This window comes from Hibiscus syriacus, unplaced genomic scaffold (assembly GCF_006381635.1).
Source record: "Hibiscus syriacus cultivar Baekdansim isolate YM2019G1 unplaced genomic scaffold, ASM638163v2 tig00000715_pilon, whole genome shotgun sequence".
Lineage (NCBI taxonomy): Eukaryota > Viridiplantae > Streptophyta > Magnoliopsida > Malvales > Malvaceae > Hibiscus > Hibiscus syriacus.
In genome coordinates, this window is record NW_024061811.1 from 2,268,326 (window position 1) to 2,289,356 (window position 21,031).

The following is a 21,031-nucleotide window of genomic DNA, read 5'->3' on the forward strand; positions in this document are numbered from 1 at the left end:
AGTTTTTTGGCCCTTATTCAAGTGTCCTCTTGTTTTTATATGTTGGAATGTGTTTGTGGCCGTTTCTAGCTGTTGGGGATGATTTGGAGCCGTTGGGGATAATTTTTCTATAAAATAAAACTGCACAAAACAGGGAGTATCGATACTCATTTAATGAGTACAGATACTTTCTTTGTTATATTTAAATAAACTAGCCGTTACTAGCCATTGGGCCTGATCAATATCGATACTATGCTCATGGTATCGATACTACTTTACAGTATCGATACTCCTTTGAGTATCAATACCTATTTTGCATTTTATAATTTGAGCAAGCTGATAGTATCGATACTACCTTGAGAGTATCGATACTTCTTTTACCTTTAGTATCGGTACTACATGAACAATATCGGTAATTTTCATATAGTATCGATATTGTAAGAATAATATCGGTACTTCGTACTTTGAAAACAGTTTTGTGCTCAAATTCTAGTTTATTAAACTTTGAATTATTTTTGAAAACTTTAAACAAATTCAATTAAGTCCAAAAACACTTTGCCTTAATTTGTTATATCAAAATATTATAAAATATGGTTCAACAATATTATTGGAGAGAAAAATTTACCAATGTATATCGGGTAGTAATTTGTAAATTTTTTGTTATTTGAATAATTTAATAATATATTGTCCTTTTAATATTGTTTTATAATTTCAATGTATAAATTTGTTTGCCATTTTTTCGCGTGCACTGCAAATTTCTAGAATTCAAGTTTGTGAAAAGAAAAATTATTTTTTTAATAGCGAAAAGAAAAAAAATAAAAACTATTAGTAGGGTATGTTTTATTCTTATGTCCGTCTTTAAGTTTGGATACTTGTGTACCAAAAATGGCCTCATCCACCGTCTTCCCCAGTCTCAACCTCTTTTCGTCCAAAAGATCCACCAAACTCATAACTTCAACTCGGTTCTCCGGATCCAGACAACAACTCAGCCGCAAAACAGTAAAATGTTGCTCAAAACCGGCCACCGCAACGACGGAGGAAGCGACTGCTCGGCAAATCACGGTGAATAACGGGAACGATTCGCTCGACATATGTAGGGTCCTTAATGGCATGTGGCAGACCAGTGGAGCTTGGGGCAGAATCGACCGAGACGACGCCGTCGAAGCCATGCTTCGCTACGCTGACGCCGGTCTCTCTACCTTCGACATGGCCGATCACTGTACGCTCATTTTTCGTATACGTGGCATCATTTCATTGGTTTGTTTTATTAATTTTTCTGACCACACAACCAAGATAGCGTCGTAAAATCCACACGTCACCTTGTTTCATTTGCTACGTTGCTACTCTTAGTGCTTAACATTTGGCTTACGAAAATGCCATTATCGAATGCTATTTTTTAGGTGAAAAAACGAAGTTGTAAAACAATAATATCTGAAAACCATTGGAATGGCGGAATTCTTACAGAGTTCTTTAAGCAGCTTCACATTGAATTCAGTTAAATGGGGAACAAAAACCTGGTATAATCCAGTAAGAAAGTTGAACCCAAACCAAATTCAGTGTGTCATTACTGAAGATAACAAAAGGAGCATAGTTAAGAATGGGAATGATTCGTTGGAAATATGTAAAGTCGTGAATGGGATGTGGCAAACAAGTGGGGGATGGGGTAGAATTGATCGAAACAATACTGTTGATGCAATGCTTCGGTATGCCGATGCTGGACTTACCACTTTTGATATGGCTGATATATGTAATCCTCCTATTGCTTTTTACTCTTGTTTTAAATGAATTTCTTACTTTGAAATTATGTATGTGTGCCTGTGTGTGTTGGATGCATTTGTTGCGTCTGTTTTGGTTAAGTAAAATGTTTATAATCTGGAAATGATTGTTTGAGAAACTAGGATACCGGAGTTGGTAGTGGTAAAGCTCTTTGAATCAGTCTAAGCAAGTTTCGTTGATTGAGAGCTATTCCTCTCTATGTATTTGAAGCATATAAAAGGTCTATGTGTGAATTTTCAGTAAGTAAATTTTCTTTCAGTGTGTTACAATTTATGTGAGTTATCTTGGTCACCAGATGGGATGTATAATTAGTTGATTGAGGACCACCACTCTTTAAATATTTGAAATGTATAAGAGGTCTCTGTGAAATTTTCTGCAAGTGGAGTTTTGTACATTTTGTTACAGTTTTTATGAGTTGTCTTGGAAATTAGTATTGTATGTGTGTATTCTTTCATTGTTAAGCTTCTCTGGTATTGCAGATGGACCTGCAGAAGATCTTTATGGCATATTTATCAATAGAGTTCGCCGAGAGCGTCCACCAGAGTACTTGGAAAAAGTTAGAGGGTGAGTTATAGCCATGTTTGGCCCAACATTCATGTTCTTCTGCTAGTTTTTGATTAAGATAAGCTATCTTAGGCACTACTCTAGTTTACTCTGTGCTATTTTACTTTGTAGGTTATTTTGCTACCTTTCACAAACTACAGTTTATAAACCCAAAGAGTTCTGCAAGAGTAATTTTGTTTGTTACGTTTACTCTGTTGTATTATTCATGCAGTCTCACTAAATGGGTGCCTCCACCAGTAAAGATGACAAGTAGCTATGTCAGGGAAAACATTGATGTCTCACGAAAGAGGATGGATGTGCCTTCATTGGACATGCTGCAGTTTCACTGGTACTAATAAGCATATGTCACACTTTCTATCCACTTAGAACAATTATATATAGAAATTTGAGACTTCCCATTAAAACTTTATGTAATGATGCAAATTTACTCTTTGTTTCATGGAGAATCATATTGCTTTGAATAGGGGATAGGGAGTTAGAAGCTTTACTTTTTTTCTGTTTGATTTTATTTTTGTTTGTTTTATTAGTAATGGCATTAGTTAAAAGCTCAGTGTCTTTGTTAAATAATATATGTTTCAGCTTGGCATTTTGTCTATGTAGTATATATTGCATTCGAATGATGTTTGTTTAATATCACCTCAGTTCTTAATCGTGGTAATGAAGCACCGAGATCAATAAACCCTGTGTTGAGTCTTGAAGATTTTTATATCCATTGGATAAGGGGACTCAACAGAATATACTACCTTGTTAGGTTTAAGTGCATGCTAGACAAGATGGGATTTTTTGAATTTCATTCATGGATTGACTTACTTTATATTAATTAGTTTTTACTGTGGTATTCACTTTTAATTTTTTTTTCATTGTGCAACCAAAAGTTTCCTCCATATTCAATCATGCTTTGCTGGTTGAACTTCCTCTATAAACTATAATTTTGTTAATTTCCTTGCTACATTGTATTTCTTTGCATCTATTTGAAACAGGTGGGATTATTCCAATCCCGGCTACCTTGATGCACTGAAACACCTCACTGATCTGAAAGAAGAAGGTTAGAATTCATTCTCCACTATTTTAGCTTTGATTTTGGATAAGCTGCAATTCTAAGTTTAATCAAAATGCTTCTCTGATTAATGTGCAGGTAAAATTAGAACTGTTGCTTTGACAAATTTTGATACGGAAAGGCTGCAAATAATACTTGAGAATGGAATTCCTGTTGTTAGTAATCAGGTATTTATTTGTTTTCAACAAGTAATCAGGTGTTAGTTATATCTCTTTTATTGGCTAATTTATGTATGTGGCATTGCCAATGATGCATCATCAGGTGCAACATTCAATTGTGGACAATCGCCCTCAGCAAAAAATGGCAGAGCTTTGTCAGCTTACAGGAGTCAAACTGATAACGTCTCTCTCTCTATATATAAATATACATACATACATACATATATATCCACACGCTACCCCACAAACTCATCTTGTCAACTTATGGCTCAGGCATTGTGGATAATGTTCTCAAAATAGATAGAACGAGCTAACCAAGAAAAAAACCAATGATAAGTAATTAATTTGAGGCCAGAAATGTAATCTCTCAATGAATGTTGCTTTCTTAGATGATGACCAAATTTCTTGCGCACTCTAATTTTATGTTTATTTATTTCTATTAGATGACTAGGCAGTGCTCTGCCTTAATAGCAATATTGATGAGAATTTCAAATGCAGGTATGGAACGGTTATGGGTGGTCTATTATCCGAGAAGTTCCTTGACACAAACTTGGCAATTCCCTTTGCCGGCCCTCCTTTAAATACCCCCTCCCTCCAGAAGTACAAAAGGGTACAAACTTTTTTGTCACAGTTTTGCTGTTTTATATTCTATATTGAATTTCTCAATCGTAAACACAATGAAACGTCACCGAATTAGAAATTGTGGAATGTTGTAAACCCATTTACAAATTAGGAATCTGCCTTGAAATACCTAAAACCTAAAATTACGGAATATAAAACAAATTCAACAAGTTGTGAAAACTTGTGAAAAAAATCCTTAAATGGTTGAACATGTATAATTTTACCTTTTACTTGTGGTATTTTGATATCAATATGAATGTGGCAGATGGTTGATGCTTGGGGAGGATGGAGCTTATTCCAAACGTTACTTCAGACTCTAAAAAAAGTAGCATCTAAGCATGGAGTTTCAATCCCAACTGTTGCTGTTAAATACATACTAGATCAGGTAATTACATACAAGTTATTTATTTATTTAAGGATTGTTGAGTATGATTCATTGAAACGTAATGCGGTTTCTGCTTGATTTACTGGAATGTTATGACAGACAGCAGTAGCAGGGTCAATGGTTGGTGTTAGACTTGGTTTATCAGAACATATCCAAGACACAAATGCCATCTTTTCACTTGTTCTTGACGAGGAAGATGTGAGCAGCATCCTAGAAGTTTCAAAAAGAGGGAAAGATCTGCTTAGAGTGATAGGGGATTGTGGAGACGAGTACCGGCGTGCATGAGTTTCATTTCAATCAGATCATAGTGTCTGCTAGAATAACATATGCATGCTTATATCATGTTCATGGTGTTACTTTTCATGTCTAAGATATAAATTTTATATGAATTGACATGTTTGTGGTATAAAAGGTTTTGATGTTATCCATCTCTTGTTTGTCTAAAATTATTAGATTATGATGCCAGTCTCCAACTTTCTTATCAATTGTTATTTGTTTAATCAATTAATTGTATTTCACATTTTATTAATTTAATTTCGAAGCTAATAATATAAAAAAGCAAGTAAATCGTAAAACTCGTTACTTAATGATAGGAAAGCATGGTCAATCCTGGAACGGTCAGAAAATTTCATTTATAGAAAGAATATTGAAACTTATGATACAAGCATGATAAATTTCTTTTCATTTACATATTCGATCTCCGAAGGTCTCGCCGGTCCTGCCATCGGTTATCTCAGCAATTCATTTTGCGCGGTGGTGCTTTTGGTTTCTCAAGTAACATATTCTCAGGCAGTCAAAGTTCAAGGGGGGGGGGGGGAGGAGGGAGGGTAAAGCGGTTTCCCGCGCTTTTCTTGTATGAAACAAAATTACCCAAATGTCCTTGATTTATGGGCTTCGAACCATTTCTCTATTTAGGGCCTCTTTTCCCTTTGATATTGGCCATTTTCGTTGATAGGAAAAGAAAATACTATTTTAAAATGAGCGGCCACGATTGAAATTATATGGTCATCGACAAAAGCAAAAAAAAAAAAAAAACTAGCAACACCGGCATTTATAATGTATCTTCGTTTTTTTTCTTTGGAAACCCTAGCGTTCTTTCCCCACGGCTCCTTTCCCCTTCTGGCTCTAAGGTTTTCTTGGTCGAGTGGAAAATGAAGGTGATCGCTGCCTACTTGCTTGCCGTCTTGGGAGGGAACCTTTGCCCTTCTGCCGCGGATCTGAAGGATATTCTCGGATCTGGTCTTTTTCTCACTCTCTTGTTTTCTTGATTTTCTATATTTTTAACTCTTATCTTTGATGTAACGATAGTCACTTCGTGATCTATGCTTAATTCAGCTATGATTTGTTAATTTGTTATTCTAATGCGTTCATTGGATTTTAATTGAATTTTGTCAAATCTACATATCGAAATTTTATTTTTCATTGTATTCTAGTTATAGTAATTGCAAATTGTAAATATTAGCACAATGGTACTACGGAAGTATTGAAACTGTAATGAAATTTAAGGAACTGGAACTAAATTCTAGTAGATTTATTTTGAAACATGATATTTGATTTCATTTGCTATAAATTTTAAGAATAAAATCCATATAAATTTGGTAAGATTCAATATGCTTATATGCTTCGACTGTATAAAAAATTGAATTTCGAATTTCAAGCCATGAATGCATGCGTTGTATTATGCAAATTTTATTCCTTTTTTTAATTTGAGAATCCAAATTTTGAAATGCAAACAAGCATTCAGGCAAGAATCACTTCTTTTTCTTTTATTATGTATGTTGTAGTTGGAGCTGAGGCTGATGATGATAGGATAGAGTTGCTGTTGTCCCAAGTCAAAGGCAAAGATATCACCGAGCTAATTGCATCTGGAAGGGAGAAGTTGGCTTCAGTTCCTTCAGGTGGTGGTGCTGCCGCTGTTGCTGCTCCTACATCTAGTGGTGTTGGCGGTGGTGCTGCACCAGCTGCCGAGGCCAAGAAAGAAGAGAAGGTCGAAGAGAAGGAAGAGTCTGATGATGTAATGATCGTTTTACTCACAAATTTGCTACTCATATTTGACTTCTTTATTCATGTGTTCTTTACTAACTTAAGTTACTCTTTGAATCTTGATACAGGATATGGGTTTCAGCCTCTTCGATTAAGCCAGTAGTTCAGTTATTAAGGCCTCTCTTTGCAAGTTAGTTTTATTTTAAGTGGCATATGGCTTAGTATGTTTGTTAGTCTCTGGTTGGACATTGTTCTTTCATCTTCATTTAAGTTTGAGTTTTCTTTGGAATATGTAGTTGAAGAAAACTATCAATTCAATTCAGTTTTGAATTTTTTTATTAAAGCAAGTTATGGTTTGTGGTTTATGGATTGGTATAAGGACGTACATAAATTGATAGATGGGGTTATGCTGTCAACGTATATAGTTTGCATTTCCAGAGATGATTGCTGTTGATTTCTCTAAGAACTTGGACCTCTTTTAACCCCCCAAAAAATAAATATATGATATGAAGGGGGAAAAAACTAAAAACACTGATTTCTATTGTACTTTTACGACTGCAATTCATTATAAATACACTGTCAAGCCCCATAAATAATTGAAATCTAATGATGATCATTGGTTGCTTAGCTTCTATAAATATCTTGGTTCATGTTCAACAACTTATGGTCGGTTTTAGAGGGTTTGAAAACGATCGAAGCTACTGATAATAAGCAAAGTTTTGTGGAACGTGACAACTTGTCAGTGCTTTAGTGGCTAATCAATAAATCCAATGATCATTTGATGGTGAGGCTTGAAGTTATTTCTGATATCCGAGAAGCCAGCCAAACGCGTTTCATGTATGTTATAGCTAATATGGTTACACCAGCTCATGGTGATTTTGTTCTCTGTCTTATGCCTGATGCACGGAATTATGATACAAATTTTAGACATCCTTTAAAAATTTAGAAATAGTTCTGATTTAATTTATTTAATTTTAAAATTAAACAAATGTATGAAGTATTTAAAGTGAAAATGGTAGATCATGGCTTAATAAGAGATTTAAAGAAGTAATTTGACCCAAAAATTAGGAACCAAGACTTAATTTTTTAATTTTAAAAATAAATTAACTTTAAAAACAATTGAACCCAAATATTAGAATAGACCAGATTTAATATACATACCTAAATGAAAAGAAACTTGCATCTAAATTTTGGAGTACTAGAAAATTTAATATACTTGAAAATTAGGCATAATATATGCTTGAGTTAATTGCATCGCATGTCCTCAAAGTATGAGTCTTGTTTGAATTTGGTCCCTAAACTATGATTATCATTTTAAATTAGTCTATAAACTTTTGAACATTTCAATTTTATCCCCAAACTATGACCTTCATTCTAAATTGGTTTCCAAACTTTTTGAACATTTCAATTTTATCCCAAATTATACATCTATACTAATCACATCTATAGTTAATAGAATTGTTAGGCCAAGTTATATTATTATATGATTGAAAAAATAAAGTGTACGTCAAATTATGGTTGAAATTGACTATATATTGGATGAATTAGGGGATGAAATTGGAATATTTAAAAATTTTGGAGACTAATTTAGAAAAAGGGTCATAATTTATGGATGAAATTAGAATGTTCAAAGTTTAAGGATTAATTTAGAATGAGAGTCATAGTTTGAGGATGAAATTATAATATTTAAAAGTTTAAAGATCAAATTAAGATGAAGGTTATGGTTTAGGGACACGTGGTGCAATTAACTCTATATGCTTTCCCTATAGTGCACCTAAACTGTCAGTCTAGCGTCTATACTATTTTCTTTTCAGTACCCTTATTCTATCATTCTTTCAACCAGTTTATCTCATCGCCATTAATTTTTTCAAAAAATAACGTGATCAAAGTTGTAAAAATAATTTAGAAGGTTTTGTTAAAAAAACATTTAATGCTAATATTGTAATTTTTTTAATAGATAATCAATTAACCACTATAAAACATCATATTTAATTTTGTTTTCTTCATTTTTACGTATAAAATTTGGTAAGTCCATTTATTTATGAATCAGTTTGAAAAAGGTTGGGGAAACAATAATACCAAAATTCTAAGCCAACCTTCCAAAGAAAGTATCATTTGCCTTAATTTGGATTATACAGCACAACGAGAATTAATAAAAACCGGAAATGTTGATTCAATGTTTCAATATATACTTTATTTATTTTTAGTGTGAGTTTTCCATGCTAATAATATTTTGGTAGATAATTTTTTTAACTGTTATAATTCAACTTTGACCGATCCAACCAATTAATCATTGCAAAGTATAATTTGCCTCTCAACTCAAATGCTTTTGGTGGAGCGTCGATTCTTGCCATTTCCCCACTGCCTTTAACTTTTCTAATCAACTTTTATTCATTAACCTTGAAAGGGGAGAAAAAATTACACTTGGAAAAGCGTCGCGGGTAATTACGAATTTGACCGTAAAATGTGAAGACTAGTTGGCTTTTTTAAGCCGCGGCACTAAATAGAATCTAATGAAGATGTTCTTTTTAATAAGGAATGTTTTTGAATGGTAAAAGTGTAGAAAAGTCTTTATCGTATCATAGTAAAAATAATTATTTAAAAAAATACTTAAACATTTAAATAAAACGAGATGTACCTTCATTTATATTCCCAACGTTATATACCAACACTTCACGGGGAAACAAAAAAAGTGGAGAATATGTACAGAAGCTTTGATATCCATTGTGAAAAGAAATGGAGATGGATTGATTTTGCATATTTATGTCGCTCTTGTCTATTTGTGGACAATCATATTACATCTCCAAGTGAATATAACATATACACTGCTACATTTCGGATTCCATGAACAAATGTTCTTTTGTTTTTTGTTTTTTGTTTTCTTCTTATATAATTAGTTTGTTGTAATTTCAGTCACTATTTTCTATTCCTGCCCCATAACTATTCATTACTTTTGTTTTGTAAGTGGGAAATATTGGTGTTGAAAATAAAATTAGAAAAATGAGAATCGTGACAGAATATGCAAGAAAATAGAATGGATTCTACACTGATTTGTATTATTGACAGATGAAGAAGATTTTTTTTTTTACATTTTAAAATTAAATTATAAAATATAAAATAATATAATTAAATATATTTCTTTAAAAATTAACTTTAAGGTAGCTAAATTTTCACTTTTTATTTGAATTTACAGCTTTATTTTATTATATAATCATTTTTTTTATAAAATTTTATTTTTATTTTTATATTTTTGATTTTTCAATTTGATCTTAAAAATACAAACAAAAAGTAAAATAAAATCGCCAACAATAGTTAATAATTTTATTAGAGTAAGTTTCAACTCTTTAATTATCCATCGTCCTCAAATCTTTAATTTTATTTTCAACATTTATTTTTCTTTAATTTTAAAAATATAAATAGAAAGAACAATGTAGAGAGTAAGTTAAAGTATATTTTTATTTTGTTTTTCATTTATCACAACAGATTTAATTTTCAGCCATTACAGAGTTCAAATAAAAAATTGTAGGGAAGCAGTCGTCGTAGTTGAGTGAACAAGGTGAAACTTTTCGTGAGTTGCATTTCTTACCTTCGCCTTCCTATTTCCCCCTTTCTCTATATCTTCATTCGTTCAATTCACAATTTTCTTTTCCTCTCTTTTTCCCTCCTCTTGTCCCAACCCTAATTATCCTCTTTCTCTTTCTCTAGGTGCCCAAATTTTCGGCCTTTCATTCTTTTTCTTGCCTGGCATCTACAAAGGTAACCCTTCTTTGGGTTTCACGTATTTCTCAGTTTCATAGTTACCCCTTTGATAATTTTCTCTTTATTTATTTTGGGTTTTTCGAGTTTTAACTCTTGCCAAACTTTACTTTTTTGTTCAAATTCTTCTTCCATTAAAAATATCTATGTACTTGCAAGAGTTTTATATCTTTTTTTACTGCTCCCGCCAGTTTTTTAGAGGTAAAGTTATTTGATTCTTTAATGCTATGTTTTTTGGATTTTAAAGCTTAACCTTTTATGCTCCTTTTTGGTGTGAAAATTTGTTGTTTGCACATGGTGGTTGGTTGTTTTCTTTAATCCAAAAGCCCTGATATGGGCTTGGGATTTCAGTTGAAACTCAATGCTCAGAGCTTGTAATAAACAGGGCTTTCAACAAAACTCTAATATAGTGTTTAGTCTTTAAGTCGGTTGTTGTATAGCTAACAGCTTTATTGTGCTTCAGGATTTCGGTAGCCTTAAGCTTCCTTAATTTCGAAAATGAAGAAAGTGGGGGGGGGGGGGAACCCTGTAGTACTTATGGCAATTTATTTTATGAACTTTTAGTTGCTTGTTGATTAATTACTCAAACCCTTTCATTGAATTGTGCAGGTCTACTTCAATGATAGGTTATTTTATTTTATCCATGGCTTCTATTTCTCTCAAACTTTGTGATACATTCTGGAATTTGAATTCTGTGTTTTGAAACTAAAAAGTGCGGTTTTGATTGGCAATATAAACCCGAGAACCATTATGATCCAAGGTTCTCTTCAGGGATAAGTGAGGTTGTTTTATTTCTCAGTTCTACTCATTCTTTGAGATCCAGATTCTTCTCAGAAATAGGTAGAGTAAGTTTGCAGATTATATAGTTATTAGTTCGGTAGTTCCGCTGTTTTCTTGTTGTATAGTCTTTGAGTTGAATTTTAGAAAAGATGGATGTAGGGCCTAGTACTTCTGAAATTGTTGAATCGACTGATGAAATATTTGCTGAATTGAAAATGGGAGAGCCTGGTAAGAGCTATTATATGCCAAAATCAGGAAATAAGTATTCCATTGAGGATGACATTAATCATCTGTTTGAAGCTGTCAACGTTAGGACATCGTCTAGGGTTTCTGGTTTCTCAAGGGAAATTGGTAGAGATACTTTATGGAAGCGTGCAATGAAAAGACCAGTTAGAGTTGGTCCTTGTCATGCTTCGGGAATTGGAATTTCTGAACCCATGAGTTTGAAGCAGGCACTTAGAGGATTGTCTATCTCCCAGGCATCAGAGATGGCTGCTATGAAGAAGCGGTTAACAAAACCAGCAGGTTCATCAGGGGTCTCAGAAGCAGGAACTATAAGAAGGTTGTACAGGGCTGTAGTAGTTGAAGAAAATGGATCTGGAGTTCCCCTAAATGAAGGTAAAGGGAATTTAGTGGAAATCTCACTTGTTCCTGTAAAGATCACATCCAATTCTTTGGAACAGATGCCCGAATCTTTGCAAGTGTCAAACAAGGAGGTTTTAAACCAAGATTCGAGCCCTTCCGATAATGCAGCAACAGAAAAGGCAACCAGTAGATTTCCGGATGCAGATCGGATTGTTCATTTGACCATGGAGTCTAAAAATGAAGTTTCAGAAGCTGAACTTAAAAGGCTAAATTATATAGATTCTTCCACTGTTAATCATGCTTCCAAGGAAGCCATGAAGATTGGTTGTTATTCTATCCCAATTTGTGTTGAAACTCCTTTGCCAGATAAGGAGCCAAAGGGAAAGTTGCTCGCTGAATCTCCTCCTCCTGTTTCTAGTGCCGCTGGGAGGGTGAAGTCTGTTTGCGAAAATCGGCATCTAATCAAGCCAGTCTTGAGGCACAAAAGCTTTATGAGGAAGAAAGCAAAAGAAGAATCAACTACTACTATCAGCACTTTGAATTCCTGTAATGTTTGTTACAGAAACGATCTCAGTCCTAGTACTAGTTATTCAGATAGCCAAATTGAGAAGCCTCCAGGCTATGGAAGAAAGGAAAATATGAAAGTTTCTCAAGTTTCCAGCAGTTCAAGTTGCAGCATTGAAGTTAACTCAAGCACGGTGAGTATAAGTTTCAAACCGATTTCGAGTTCAAACTGTAGCAACAAATCCAAACCATTGTTGATCAATTCTGATGACACATCAAGATCAAGGGAAAAGGTAGAGTTTTCCCAAAGCTCGAAAAGTAGCATTGGGGAGAATAGTAGTAGCACAATCACTAGTGAAGAAAGCAACATCAATGATTCCAGTCGGATTGGTAGCAGACCTCACATGTCAAAAAATTTGAGGTGGGAAGCTATTTGCTCCGTCTGGAAGCAGCATGGAAGCTTGAGTTTGAAACACTTCAAGCTTCTCAAGAAGCTGGGTTGCGGGGACATTGGGACTATTTATCTTGCTGAGCTAACCAATACAAACTGCTTATTTGCTTTGAAAGTGATGAACAATGAATTTTTGTTGAGCCAAAAGAAGATTCCTAGGGCACAAACAGAAAAGGAGATAATGCAAATGCTGGATCATCCTTTTCTCCCCACACTATATGCCTATTTTGCAACAGAACAACTTTCTTGCTTGGTTATGGAGTATTGTCCAGGTGGTGATTTGCATGTGTTAAGACAGAAGCAACTTGGAAGGAGTTTCTCTGAACAATCAGTAAGGTAACATCTATCTCTTTAATGATGTTAAAATATGCTTCTAGTTTGTGCTGACAGGAATCTTTAGTGTTCATTTACATTGTTCTTAATTTTATCTGTTTCTGATTATGCACAACTAGTAGGTCATACAAGAAAATAGGGAAGAGAAAATGATGTCCCGTTTTTTGTGTGAAAGATCTAAGCATTTTGTTTCTCATTCTTTGTGTCATTTAGTCGTTGGTAATTTCAACTTAAAGCAAAAAGGAGAGGTAAAGAAAAAAAAAGGCAGTTTTCATCATGAAAACTCATGCACCTCAGAACAGGATTGAAATTTTTCCACAGATTTTAATTTGAAACTTATACAGAGAAAATCTGATTTTGAATTCTTAAATAAAGAATCCTTTGCCGTGCACTTGGTTTTGGTAATCCTCTCAAGAGCATGCAAGTGATGGAGCTTAAAGTCAAATTCGTAACACCAGATATACGAGGTTTCAATCATAATTAAGATTGTTAGAATTAGATTTGAATCAACATTATATGGTTCATCCACTGTTTCTTGGTGCCCTGGTTTTCTGATGTTTTTCTTCCTACAATTTCTTTTCATTTACGCAGGTTTTATGGTGCCGAAGTCCTCCTTGCATTGGAGTACCTACACATGTTTGGTGTTGTATATCGAGATCTAAAACCAGAAAATATATTGGTTAGAGAAGATGGTCACATTATGCTCACGGATTTCGACTTGTCACTCAGATGTGATGCTAGTCCAGTGGTTCTTAAATCCACTTCATCCGTTGCTGGGCATGCAGAGAAGATGTCAAGTCCATGCTCCGTGTCTAGCTGTATCGAGCCTTTCTGCCTCAATCCATCCTTTCAAGTACCATGCTTCACTCCTAGGCTTCTATCTCTTTCTTCCAAATCAAGGAGGATAAAATCTGATCTATCTACTCAGATTAACCCCATGCCACAGCTTGTAGTGGAGCCAACCAGTGCCAGGTCAAACTCATTTGTTGGAACACATGAATATCTTGCTCCAGAAATCATCAAAGGTGAAGGTCATGGAAATGCTGTTGATTGGTGGACATTCGGTATCTTTCTGTTTGAGCTTTTGTATGGCAAAACACCCTTCAAGGGTTCGGGAAACGATGAAACACTATCCAATGTGGTGTCCCATAGCCTTAGGTTTCCTAGCAGCCCTATAGTTAGTTTTCATGCAAGAGATCTGATACGAGGGCTTTTAGTTAAGGAACCTGAGAACCGGTTAGGATCAGTGAAAGGAGCTGCAGAGATCAAACAGCACCCTTTCTTTGAAGGCATAAATTGGGCTCTGATACGTTGCACGATACCACCTGAGATGCCAAGGGTCTGTGAAACCGGCATCTGTGTGTCATCCCCAGCTTTGCGGAAAAAAGACAGCTCCAAAGGTGATGAATTGCAGGGCACTGAAGACCATATGGAGTTTGATTTGTTTTAGCTAGGGCTTATCTGATGTGAGAAAAGGAAGCTCTTTTCTGGCTTCTCTTTTTAACTGCGAGTTTTCTTTTCCTGGTGTATCTTAATATATATATATACACACACTGTAAATGAAATTCAGAAAAATGGTGACAAGTTATTACTATGATATAAATATACACTAGAGCTAGTTGAGTCTTCAAAAAGTACAGTAATCATCCAAGTTTGCAATTTATCACCTGTGGTAGCGCTGATTTTGTTCTATGCTTCTGTAATTTGAATATTCGCAGAAACCAAAACGCTTCATCGTCAACCATGTTACACGGTACTCTAAAGCAAATGTTTTTCCCTTGTGCGATGAAGGGGATCCAATTTTCTGGTGCATCTGAAAGATGAGTTTAACAAAAATCTAATATGAAAGCTAATTCTTTGTTTTGCTTTGAGAATGAGAACATATATATATATACACACGCACATACATATAGTACCATGAAGATTGAAGGGCATTAAGCCACTAACCCAACCCATTTCTGAAAGTCCAAATCCATTACAAGCCTCATGCTTCTTAATGTTTTTATCCATCTTAAATCTTTAATCCACTTTTAACACTGTCCCAACACCCAATTCACTTTTTTTGTACATCCAATCCGGTTTTATCACATCTCCACATTTGCAGGCGTTATGAGGCCATATCTGAACAATACCACAACTAGATTGCCATTAACAGCAACTCCTCCATATTCACCATTTTGCCACCACTCCCATTTCCTTTCTTCCAAGACCTCGTCTTTTATTCCTCTCTTTCATTCAACCAAATACCCATCTGTCCAAAACCCGAAATCGCCTCCATATCCCCTCCAAAAACCCACCAATTCTCCTGCTTTTAGGCCGCTGTTGAAAGCATCGATGGCATCAACAGCACCATCAACAGGGGCAGCCACAGAGACGAAGCCTTTCTCTGTTCTCTTTGTTTGCTTAGGCAACATATGCCGGAGTCCAGCTGCTGAAGGTGTCTTTAGAGATATTGTGAAAAAGAAAGGCCTCGACTCCAAGTTTAACATTGACTCTGCTGGCACTATTAATTACCATGAGGTATATACATATCTCACTTCAGAAGTGCTAAAAAGGGTATTTTTAGACTGAGATTTTACACTTGTGTGGTAAATTATCTGTTTTTTTTTTGCTTATGATTTTGGTAATAGAACGATTATGAGTTAAGATCGGAGCTTTCTGTGGCACCAAATAATTTAAAGGATAAAAATGTATATCTCCTAGGATTCCAAGCAATGTAACTAATAAGATCATAAACCTTTTTCTTTAACCTTTTAATCTTTTTATTCGAAGCAACCGTTGGCTTGTGGTGAAGAGAAAATTATATATAATTTTTTTTCTAAAAAAGAAAAGAAAATTAATTAATTGTTTTGTATTGTGAAGGGAAACATGGCAGACCCAAGAATGAGGGCAGCCTCAAAAAGGCGTGGCATTGAGATAACATCTATTTCAAGGCCAATCCGGGCATCTGATTTTAGTGATTTTGACCTTATTCTTGCTATGGACAAGCAAAATAGAGGTACCGTTCTTTGGTTGGCTGTTTAATTTAGCCTTGTTAACTCTCATTCTATGAGTTTGAATTTTAAATTGAATTTTTTGGTTTATTTTCATTTTTGATTTCTCATTTTCACTTATGTTACAAATAGTGTTAGTTATCTGTGTATTGATAGTTACTTTTATTTCATGCAGAGGATATATTAAAGGCTTTCAATAAGTGGAAATCCAGAGACAAACTTCCCGCTGATGCATATAAAAAGGTTAGTGGAATATTAAGAGTGGAGATTATCAGTGAATTATGGGGTGGCTTTTCCATTCAGATATTTGTACTGGTTATGCAGGTTAGACTGATGTGCTCGTATTGTAAGAAACACAATGAGACTGAAGTCCCAGATCCATACTATGGTGGACCACAAGGTTTCGAGAAGGTAATGTATAGTGATTTTCATATTTCAAGGTAGATTATTAACATTGGCATGGGAATCATTTCATGATGTTTTCTTTTGCATACTTTGGAGCCTGGGGAATGTTTCATGGACTTTGCAAAACAGTGAGCTATTTAGGTCATTAGTGCTTTGTGGGAAAACGACATTGAGAGAAGGAAGAAGCATTTAGATATGGTGAAGTATTGGAAAAGGGGGGGGGGGGATCTGAAAAGAAGAAAGGGAAGAAGAATAAACGATGTAGGGAAGAAATTGAAAGTTCTGCTTGGAGAAATCTTTTCCCACTTCTTTGTTATTGTTATTATTTTTGTTTTAGATTTCAGTCTTAGGTTTCTTTTGCTAACTCACCTCTGCTAATGGGTTGAATTCCAGAGTAAGAAAAAATAATTTTGGATGTTAGAAGAGAAAACCTTTATATCCTCCTTTTCACCCACTTGATCGTCTTCCACTTTGGTTCCTTGTTGCTCAGGCTTGAGAACAAGTGCCTGGGAAATGTCGTGTAATGTTATCTTACTGTGCTTCCCATGTTTCTATATCATTCTGCAATTTATGCAATATTTACATTCTACATGGAACTGGCAAAGCTTATTATGTGTTTTGTTGTCAATTGCTATAACAGGTTTTAGACTTACTTGAAGATGCTTGCGAATCATTGCTGGACAACATCTTGGCTGAAGACGGCAACACTCATAGTTCCTAAGTTTCTGCTTGAAACCTCATTTATAGGCCTTAGTTATCATGTGTTCTAAGCGGAACTTCCATTGGTGTTTGCATGTATTTAACTGTTTCCTTTTGTGTGTGTGTAAAAGCAACGTGTCCTTTGTTAAGTTAGCTCTTGAAATTACTCTGATAATCGATGAAATAATTTCTGTTGATATATTACACCAGAAAGTATCCAACTCTACGTATCAGTTGTATTCCCTCTTCCAGGTGACGAATCAGTTTGAAAGTAGAAATCTTGTGATGTTAAAAGATAATTTTACTAAGATCAAATGCCAAATAAATCTCCCAACTTATTTTGAAAATTGGGGATACCCCAAATTCCATGAAATGCTTTAATTTGATAATTGATATATTTCAAATGGTTCTCTCCATGCAACATCCATTCCTAAGCAGCCCAACTGTCCAGGCTCCAGATGATGCTCAACAGCCTTGTAGTCTAGTAGACCTCCTCGAGCAACATTCACCAAAAGGGTTCCCTGAAATCACACTATTATTAACATGAACATCCAACTACTTAAGCCAAACTATAAGTGCAACCATTTTATTAGAAGATTCATCACTGAAAGTTTATAGAACAGAGAGAGAAGCCATGATAGTTGACTCCACAATTTTGGAGTGCATTTGAAACAAACTTTTTTCATAGAAGATATGGACTTATTCGCTAAGCCAACCTGAAAAATTGAAATATCTCAATTGTATGAAATTTGTAGCCTTACTATTTCTTGGAAGGAAAAGAGAAGACTTGCTGTTCTTTATTCAAACTCAGACAACAGACAACTATGTCGGCTTCGCTTGCAAACTCATAAATGTCTCCATGAATGCCTTTCTTGTCAATCAAATCATCAATGACCCCGTTTAGACTGGGAAAGCCTGAATATTGATGACATAATGAATGAAAAATGTGATTGCAACTGAGCTAACACTATTTACTTGGTAAATCTTCTATACTTTTTGGAGTAAGAACTTCCGAATTTGAGGACCATCTCCTTTTTGTAGCAATAACTTTAACACCAAATGGTTTCAAACGCTTTGTCAATTCAATTCCAATATTTCCAAATCCCAGTATGAAGACCTGGACAAGCGGGTTTACTACGTGAAAATTAAACTAAAAAAAATATGGAAACTATGATTTGAAATATGATAAGATTTCATTGCCTACAATATCATCAAACCAACATTTCATTTCCAGGAAATAGAAAAGAAATTTTTTCTTTTTGTTCGCAATTCAGTTAGCCTGATATAATCAAAATTATGAAGTTCAAGCATTTACTCATCAAGTTGATTATTAGTGACAGACACTATGAAAACTGAAAAAGAAAGCACGGTTCCAATGTTCATGCAAGAATCTAAAAGTAATGTTGAAGCAAAGGGAAAACTGAAAAGATAAGTCAGATACTGACTGTTTTCCCAAGTGTGTCCCCAATAGGCTCTCCAAGCGTTTTCTGCTTTACAGATATTTGCATCTCATTCTGCAACACCACCAACAAAATGAATGTCAAGGTTTCATACAAATACATGTTTCAAATACTTCAACTTGCAGGTATCTAGGAAATTGTATGCCACAAATCAGACAAATAAGAATATAGTGAACCATAAGATCATATTAAAGCAATGCAAGTCCTGGTTAATAAAATTAATAAACCTGTTTCCGAAAAAATCCCAACACGAGATATATAGCCATTTCAGCACAAGATGCAGCATTTCCAGTAGCATCCCCAGGAATTCTGGCAACTTTTATCCCATTCTTTGTAGCAGCGTCAATATCAACGCCTTCATGCCCAAGTACAAATAACGAAAAGTTAATGCAGTAATTGTAATTGTAATGTGGCAAAAACTTTAAGCTACGGACTACTCTAAATGTAAAAGAATAAGGACCTTCTAGGCCTACACCAAACTGCATTATAAGCTTCATCTGTTTTGCACGAGCTATGACATTTGAATCGAATCGCATGTTTTTTACAACACAGATAATAATTTCCAATATGATCAGGACTTGCTCGAGGGGCAATTCATCAACCTACAAGAAGATCAATGTGAAATGCAAGAGATTCAACACATTTAGAAAAGGAAAAACAAGAAATATGTTTGGCTTGTGTTGTACAATAGTGCGTTTTTGGTTTATGATGGCGCTTTAATATTTATTCAAGTACAATTCTACAGCCAAAAAGTAGATAAGCAGAAGAATTTGAGCGAAGTACTCAGATAAAAGGATACTTCTCCAAGTATTCTCTGGTATAATTTTGTGAAACCGGAACTGTAGTCCACAAAAGAGAGCACGAGTGATGGGTTTGTTACTGTAAACAGTGTTCCTCTCTACCATCAAAGACATACCTTCACTGAAGGACCTAAAAATCAAAACAAAATACCTTAGAACATGAGAAGGCAAAGCAAAATATAAATAAATTATATGCATCACCATCCACTGTAACAAAGGCTAGAGAAACTATGTCTTTCGAGAAAGTGATGTGAAGTAGAGTAAGTCTTGCCAACTGAATAGCCACCTTCTTCAATTGGTTATAGCTAACTGTAATGAACATTGATTGCATCATGTGCTACAGACAAAACCGTTGGTATACTACATGTCTAACCACATAGCAAGGATCGCTGGATTCGTAAGGAAGAGAATATACTCTCACATTATATCCTATGACGAGCAGGACATGAAAATTTATGAAAGACTGCACCAGTCTCTCAAAATAAATGTGCAGAACACTGAAGCTAAACTGTAGGCTCCAATAAATGTTAACAAGATACCGAAGAAAAGAGATGATAAAGAACTGAGAGTGGTGAAGGATATGAAATAAATTTGTTGAAGCTTTAAATGTTAACTAGGAGACTAGTCTAGCTGTCAATGGCCATATAGATCTGAGAACAGCTCTAAAGGCTATTGTCCCCTTCCACAAGTTGCTTAAACTACCATATTTTGAGCATGGTTTATTCAACTGATAAACAATTTCCATTAAAAAGTTGTTGCTCGTGATGTTATAGCCATTTCAGCACAAAATGCAGCATTTCCAGTAGCATCCCCAGGAATTCTAGCAACTCTTATCCCATTCTTTGTAGCAGCATCAATATCAATGCCTTCATGGCCAAGTACAAAAAAAGAAAAGTTAATGCGCTAATCGTAATGTGGCAAAAGTAAGGACCTTCCATTCTAGGCCAACACCAAACTGCATTAGAAGCTTCATCTGTTTTGCACGAGCTCCGGCTAAGGACCTTGATTTACTACTTCTCAATTTCCTTTCTTATATAACACAATTAAATAATAATAAATTATACAAAATATAGGATAAATTTAGACATAAAAGAGATAAAATAAGATATAAGAGTTTAATATGTAATTGCATATGATATATTATTCTTTAAATATAAAATATATATATATATAGAGAGAGAGAGAGAGAGTGAATTTGTTTCGTGAAAAATGAGTTTGATAAAATATTTTCAAGAAATACGAAGATTTTCTAGGGAAGTGACAGTTTTCTAGATGTTTGGATAGTTAAATAGAACATTTTTCCTTTGCTTATTTTCTAAACAATAGGGTTGAGATAATATAAAGACTTTATTGGTGGTTGAAAAGTGTTGTGAATAGTATGAATTCAACCGCGAGTTTCATCAGATTAAAATCCCAGTTTTGAATGAATACATTGCAATAATTAATATGTCATTCTCATTTCAAGTGCACATTATAATTTACTCTTTCTTTTTTATTTCATAATTTTGCATGTAACAATGAATTAAAGCAAAACCTTGTCCAGTCCTTCACTTTTGAGCTGCATAGATTATGTTATTTAAATCACCGACTTTGAGATCAAATGTTGTCGATTTTGGCAAATTGGTGATCATGTGTTCTCACTGCAATAACCATATGTTGTCCTGTCTATAACGATATAAGGCTGGTTTTCATCAGAATAATACATGCCCGCTTGCCATTTTTCCTTTCTTTTTTCCCCCCAG

At 34.6% G+C, this 21,031-nt stretch overlaps 4 protein-coding genes and 1 pseudogene across 8 annotated transcripts; 4 read left to right on the forward strand and 1 right to left on the reverse strand.

Moving 5' to 3' along the window:
- Window positions 1–816: 816 nt before the first annotated feature.
- LOC120212000 (flagellar radial spoke protein 5-like) lies at window positions 817–4,900 on the forward strand. 2 transcript variants are annotated; one of them, XM_039210446.1, is made up of 9 exons: window positions 817–1,198; window positions 2,235–2,319; window positions 2,531–2,647; window positions 3,300–3,364; window positions 3,455–3,543; window positions 3,638–3,717; window positions 4,033–4,144; window positions 4,421–4,540; window positions 4,640–4,900. In XM_039210446.1, the coding sequence occupies exons 1-9, from the start codon at window positions 865–867 to the stop codon at window positions 4,823–4,825; spliced, it is 1,188 nt and encodes a 395-aa protein (XP_039066377.1). In that variant the 5' UTR covers window positions 817–864; the 3' UTR covers window positions 4,826–4,900. The 2 variants fall into 2 exon arrangements, with proteins under 2 accessions (XP_039066377.1, XP_039066381.1); XM_039210450.1 differs by lacking the exon at window positions 817–1,198 and adding an exon at window positions 1,375–1,726.
- A 702-nt stretch (window positions 4,901–5,602) lies between these two features.
- On the forward strand, window positions 5,603–19,470 carry LOC120212058 (60S acidic ribosomal protein P2-1-like). The gene is made up of 4 exons (XM_039210494.1): window positions 5,603–5,779; window positions 6,325–6,554; window positions 6,652–6,682; window positions 19,457–19,470. The coding sequence occupies exons 1-3, from the start codon at window positions 5,692–5,694 to the stop codon at window positions 6,676–6,678; spliced, it is 345 nt and encodes a 114-aa protein (XP_039066425.1). The 5' UTR covers window positions 5,603–5,691; the 3' UTR covers window positions 6,679–6,682; window positions 19,457–19,470.
- On the forward strand, window positions 10,908–14,560 carry LOC120212017 (serine/threonine-protein kinase D6PKL1-like). The gene is made up of 2 exons (XM_039210457.1): window positions 10,908–12,935; window positions 13,524–14,560. Exons 1-2 carry the CDS (start codon window positions 11,209–11,211, stop codon window positions 14,380–14,382), a joined length of 2,586 nt encoding a protein of 861 aa, XP_039066388.1. The 5' UTR covers window positions 10,908–11,208; the 3' UTR covers window positions 14,383–14,560.
- Window positions 14,991–17,234, forward strand: LOC120212028 (putative low molecular weight protein-tyrosine-phosphatase slr0328). 4 transcript variants are annotated; one of them, XM_039210468.1, is made up of 5 exons: window positions 14,991–15,452; window positions 15,795–15,930; window positions 16,101–16,168; window positions 16,250–16,336; window positions 16,472–16,733. In XM_039210468.1, the coding sequence occupies exons 1-5, from the start codon at window positions 15,042–15,044 to the stop codon at window positions 16,706–16,708; spliced, it is 939 nt and encodes a 312-aa protein (XP_039066399.1). In that variant the 5' UTR covers window positions 14,991–15,041; the 3' UTR covers window positions 16,709–16,733. The 4 variants fall into 4 exon arrangements, with proteins under 4 accessions (XP_039066399.1, XP_039066406.1, XP_039066417.1 ...); XM_039210486.1 differs by lacking the exon at window positions 16,472–16,733 and adding an exon at window positions 16,971–17,234 and having other exon boundaries at window positions 14,997–15,452; window positions 16,250–16,365; XM_039210481.1 differs by lacking the exon at window positions 16,472–16,733 and adding an exon at window positions 16,971–17,234 and having other exon boundaries at window positions 14,999–15,452.
- LOC120210628 lies at window positions 17,407–20,994 on the reverse strand (annotated as a pseudogene).
- Between the last annotated feature and the right edge of the window lie 37 nt (window positions 20,995–21,031).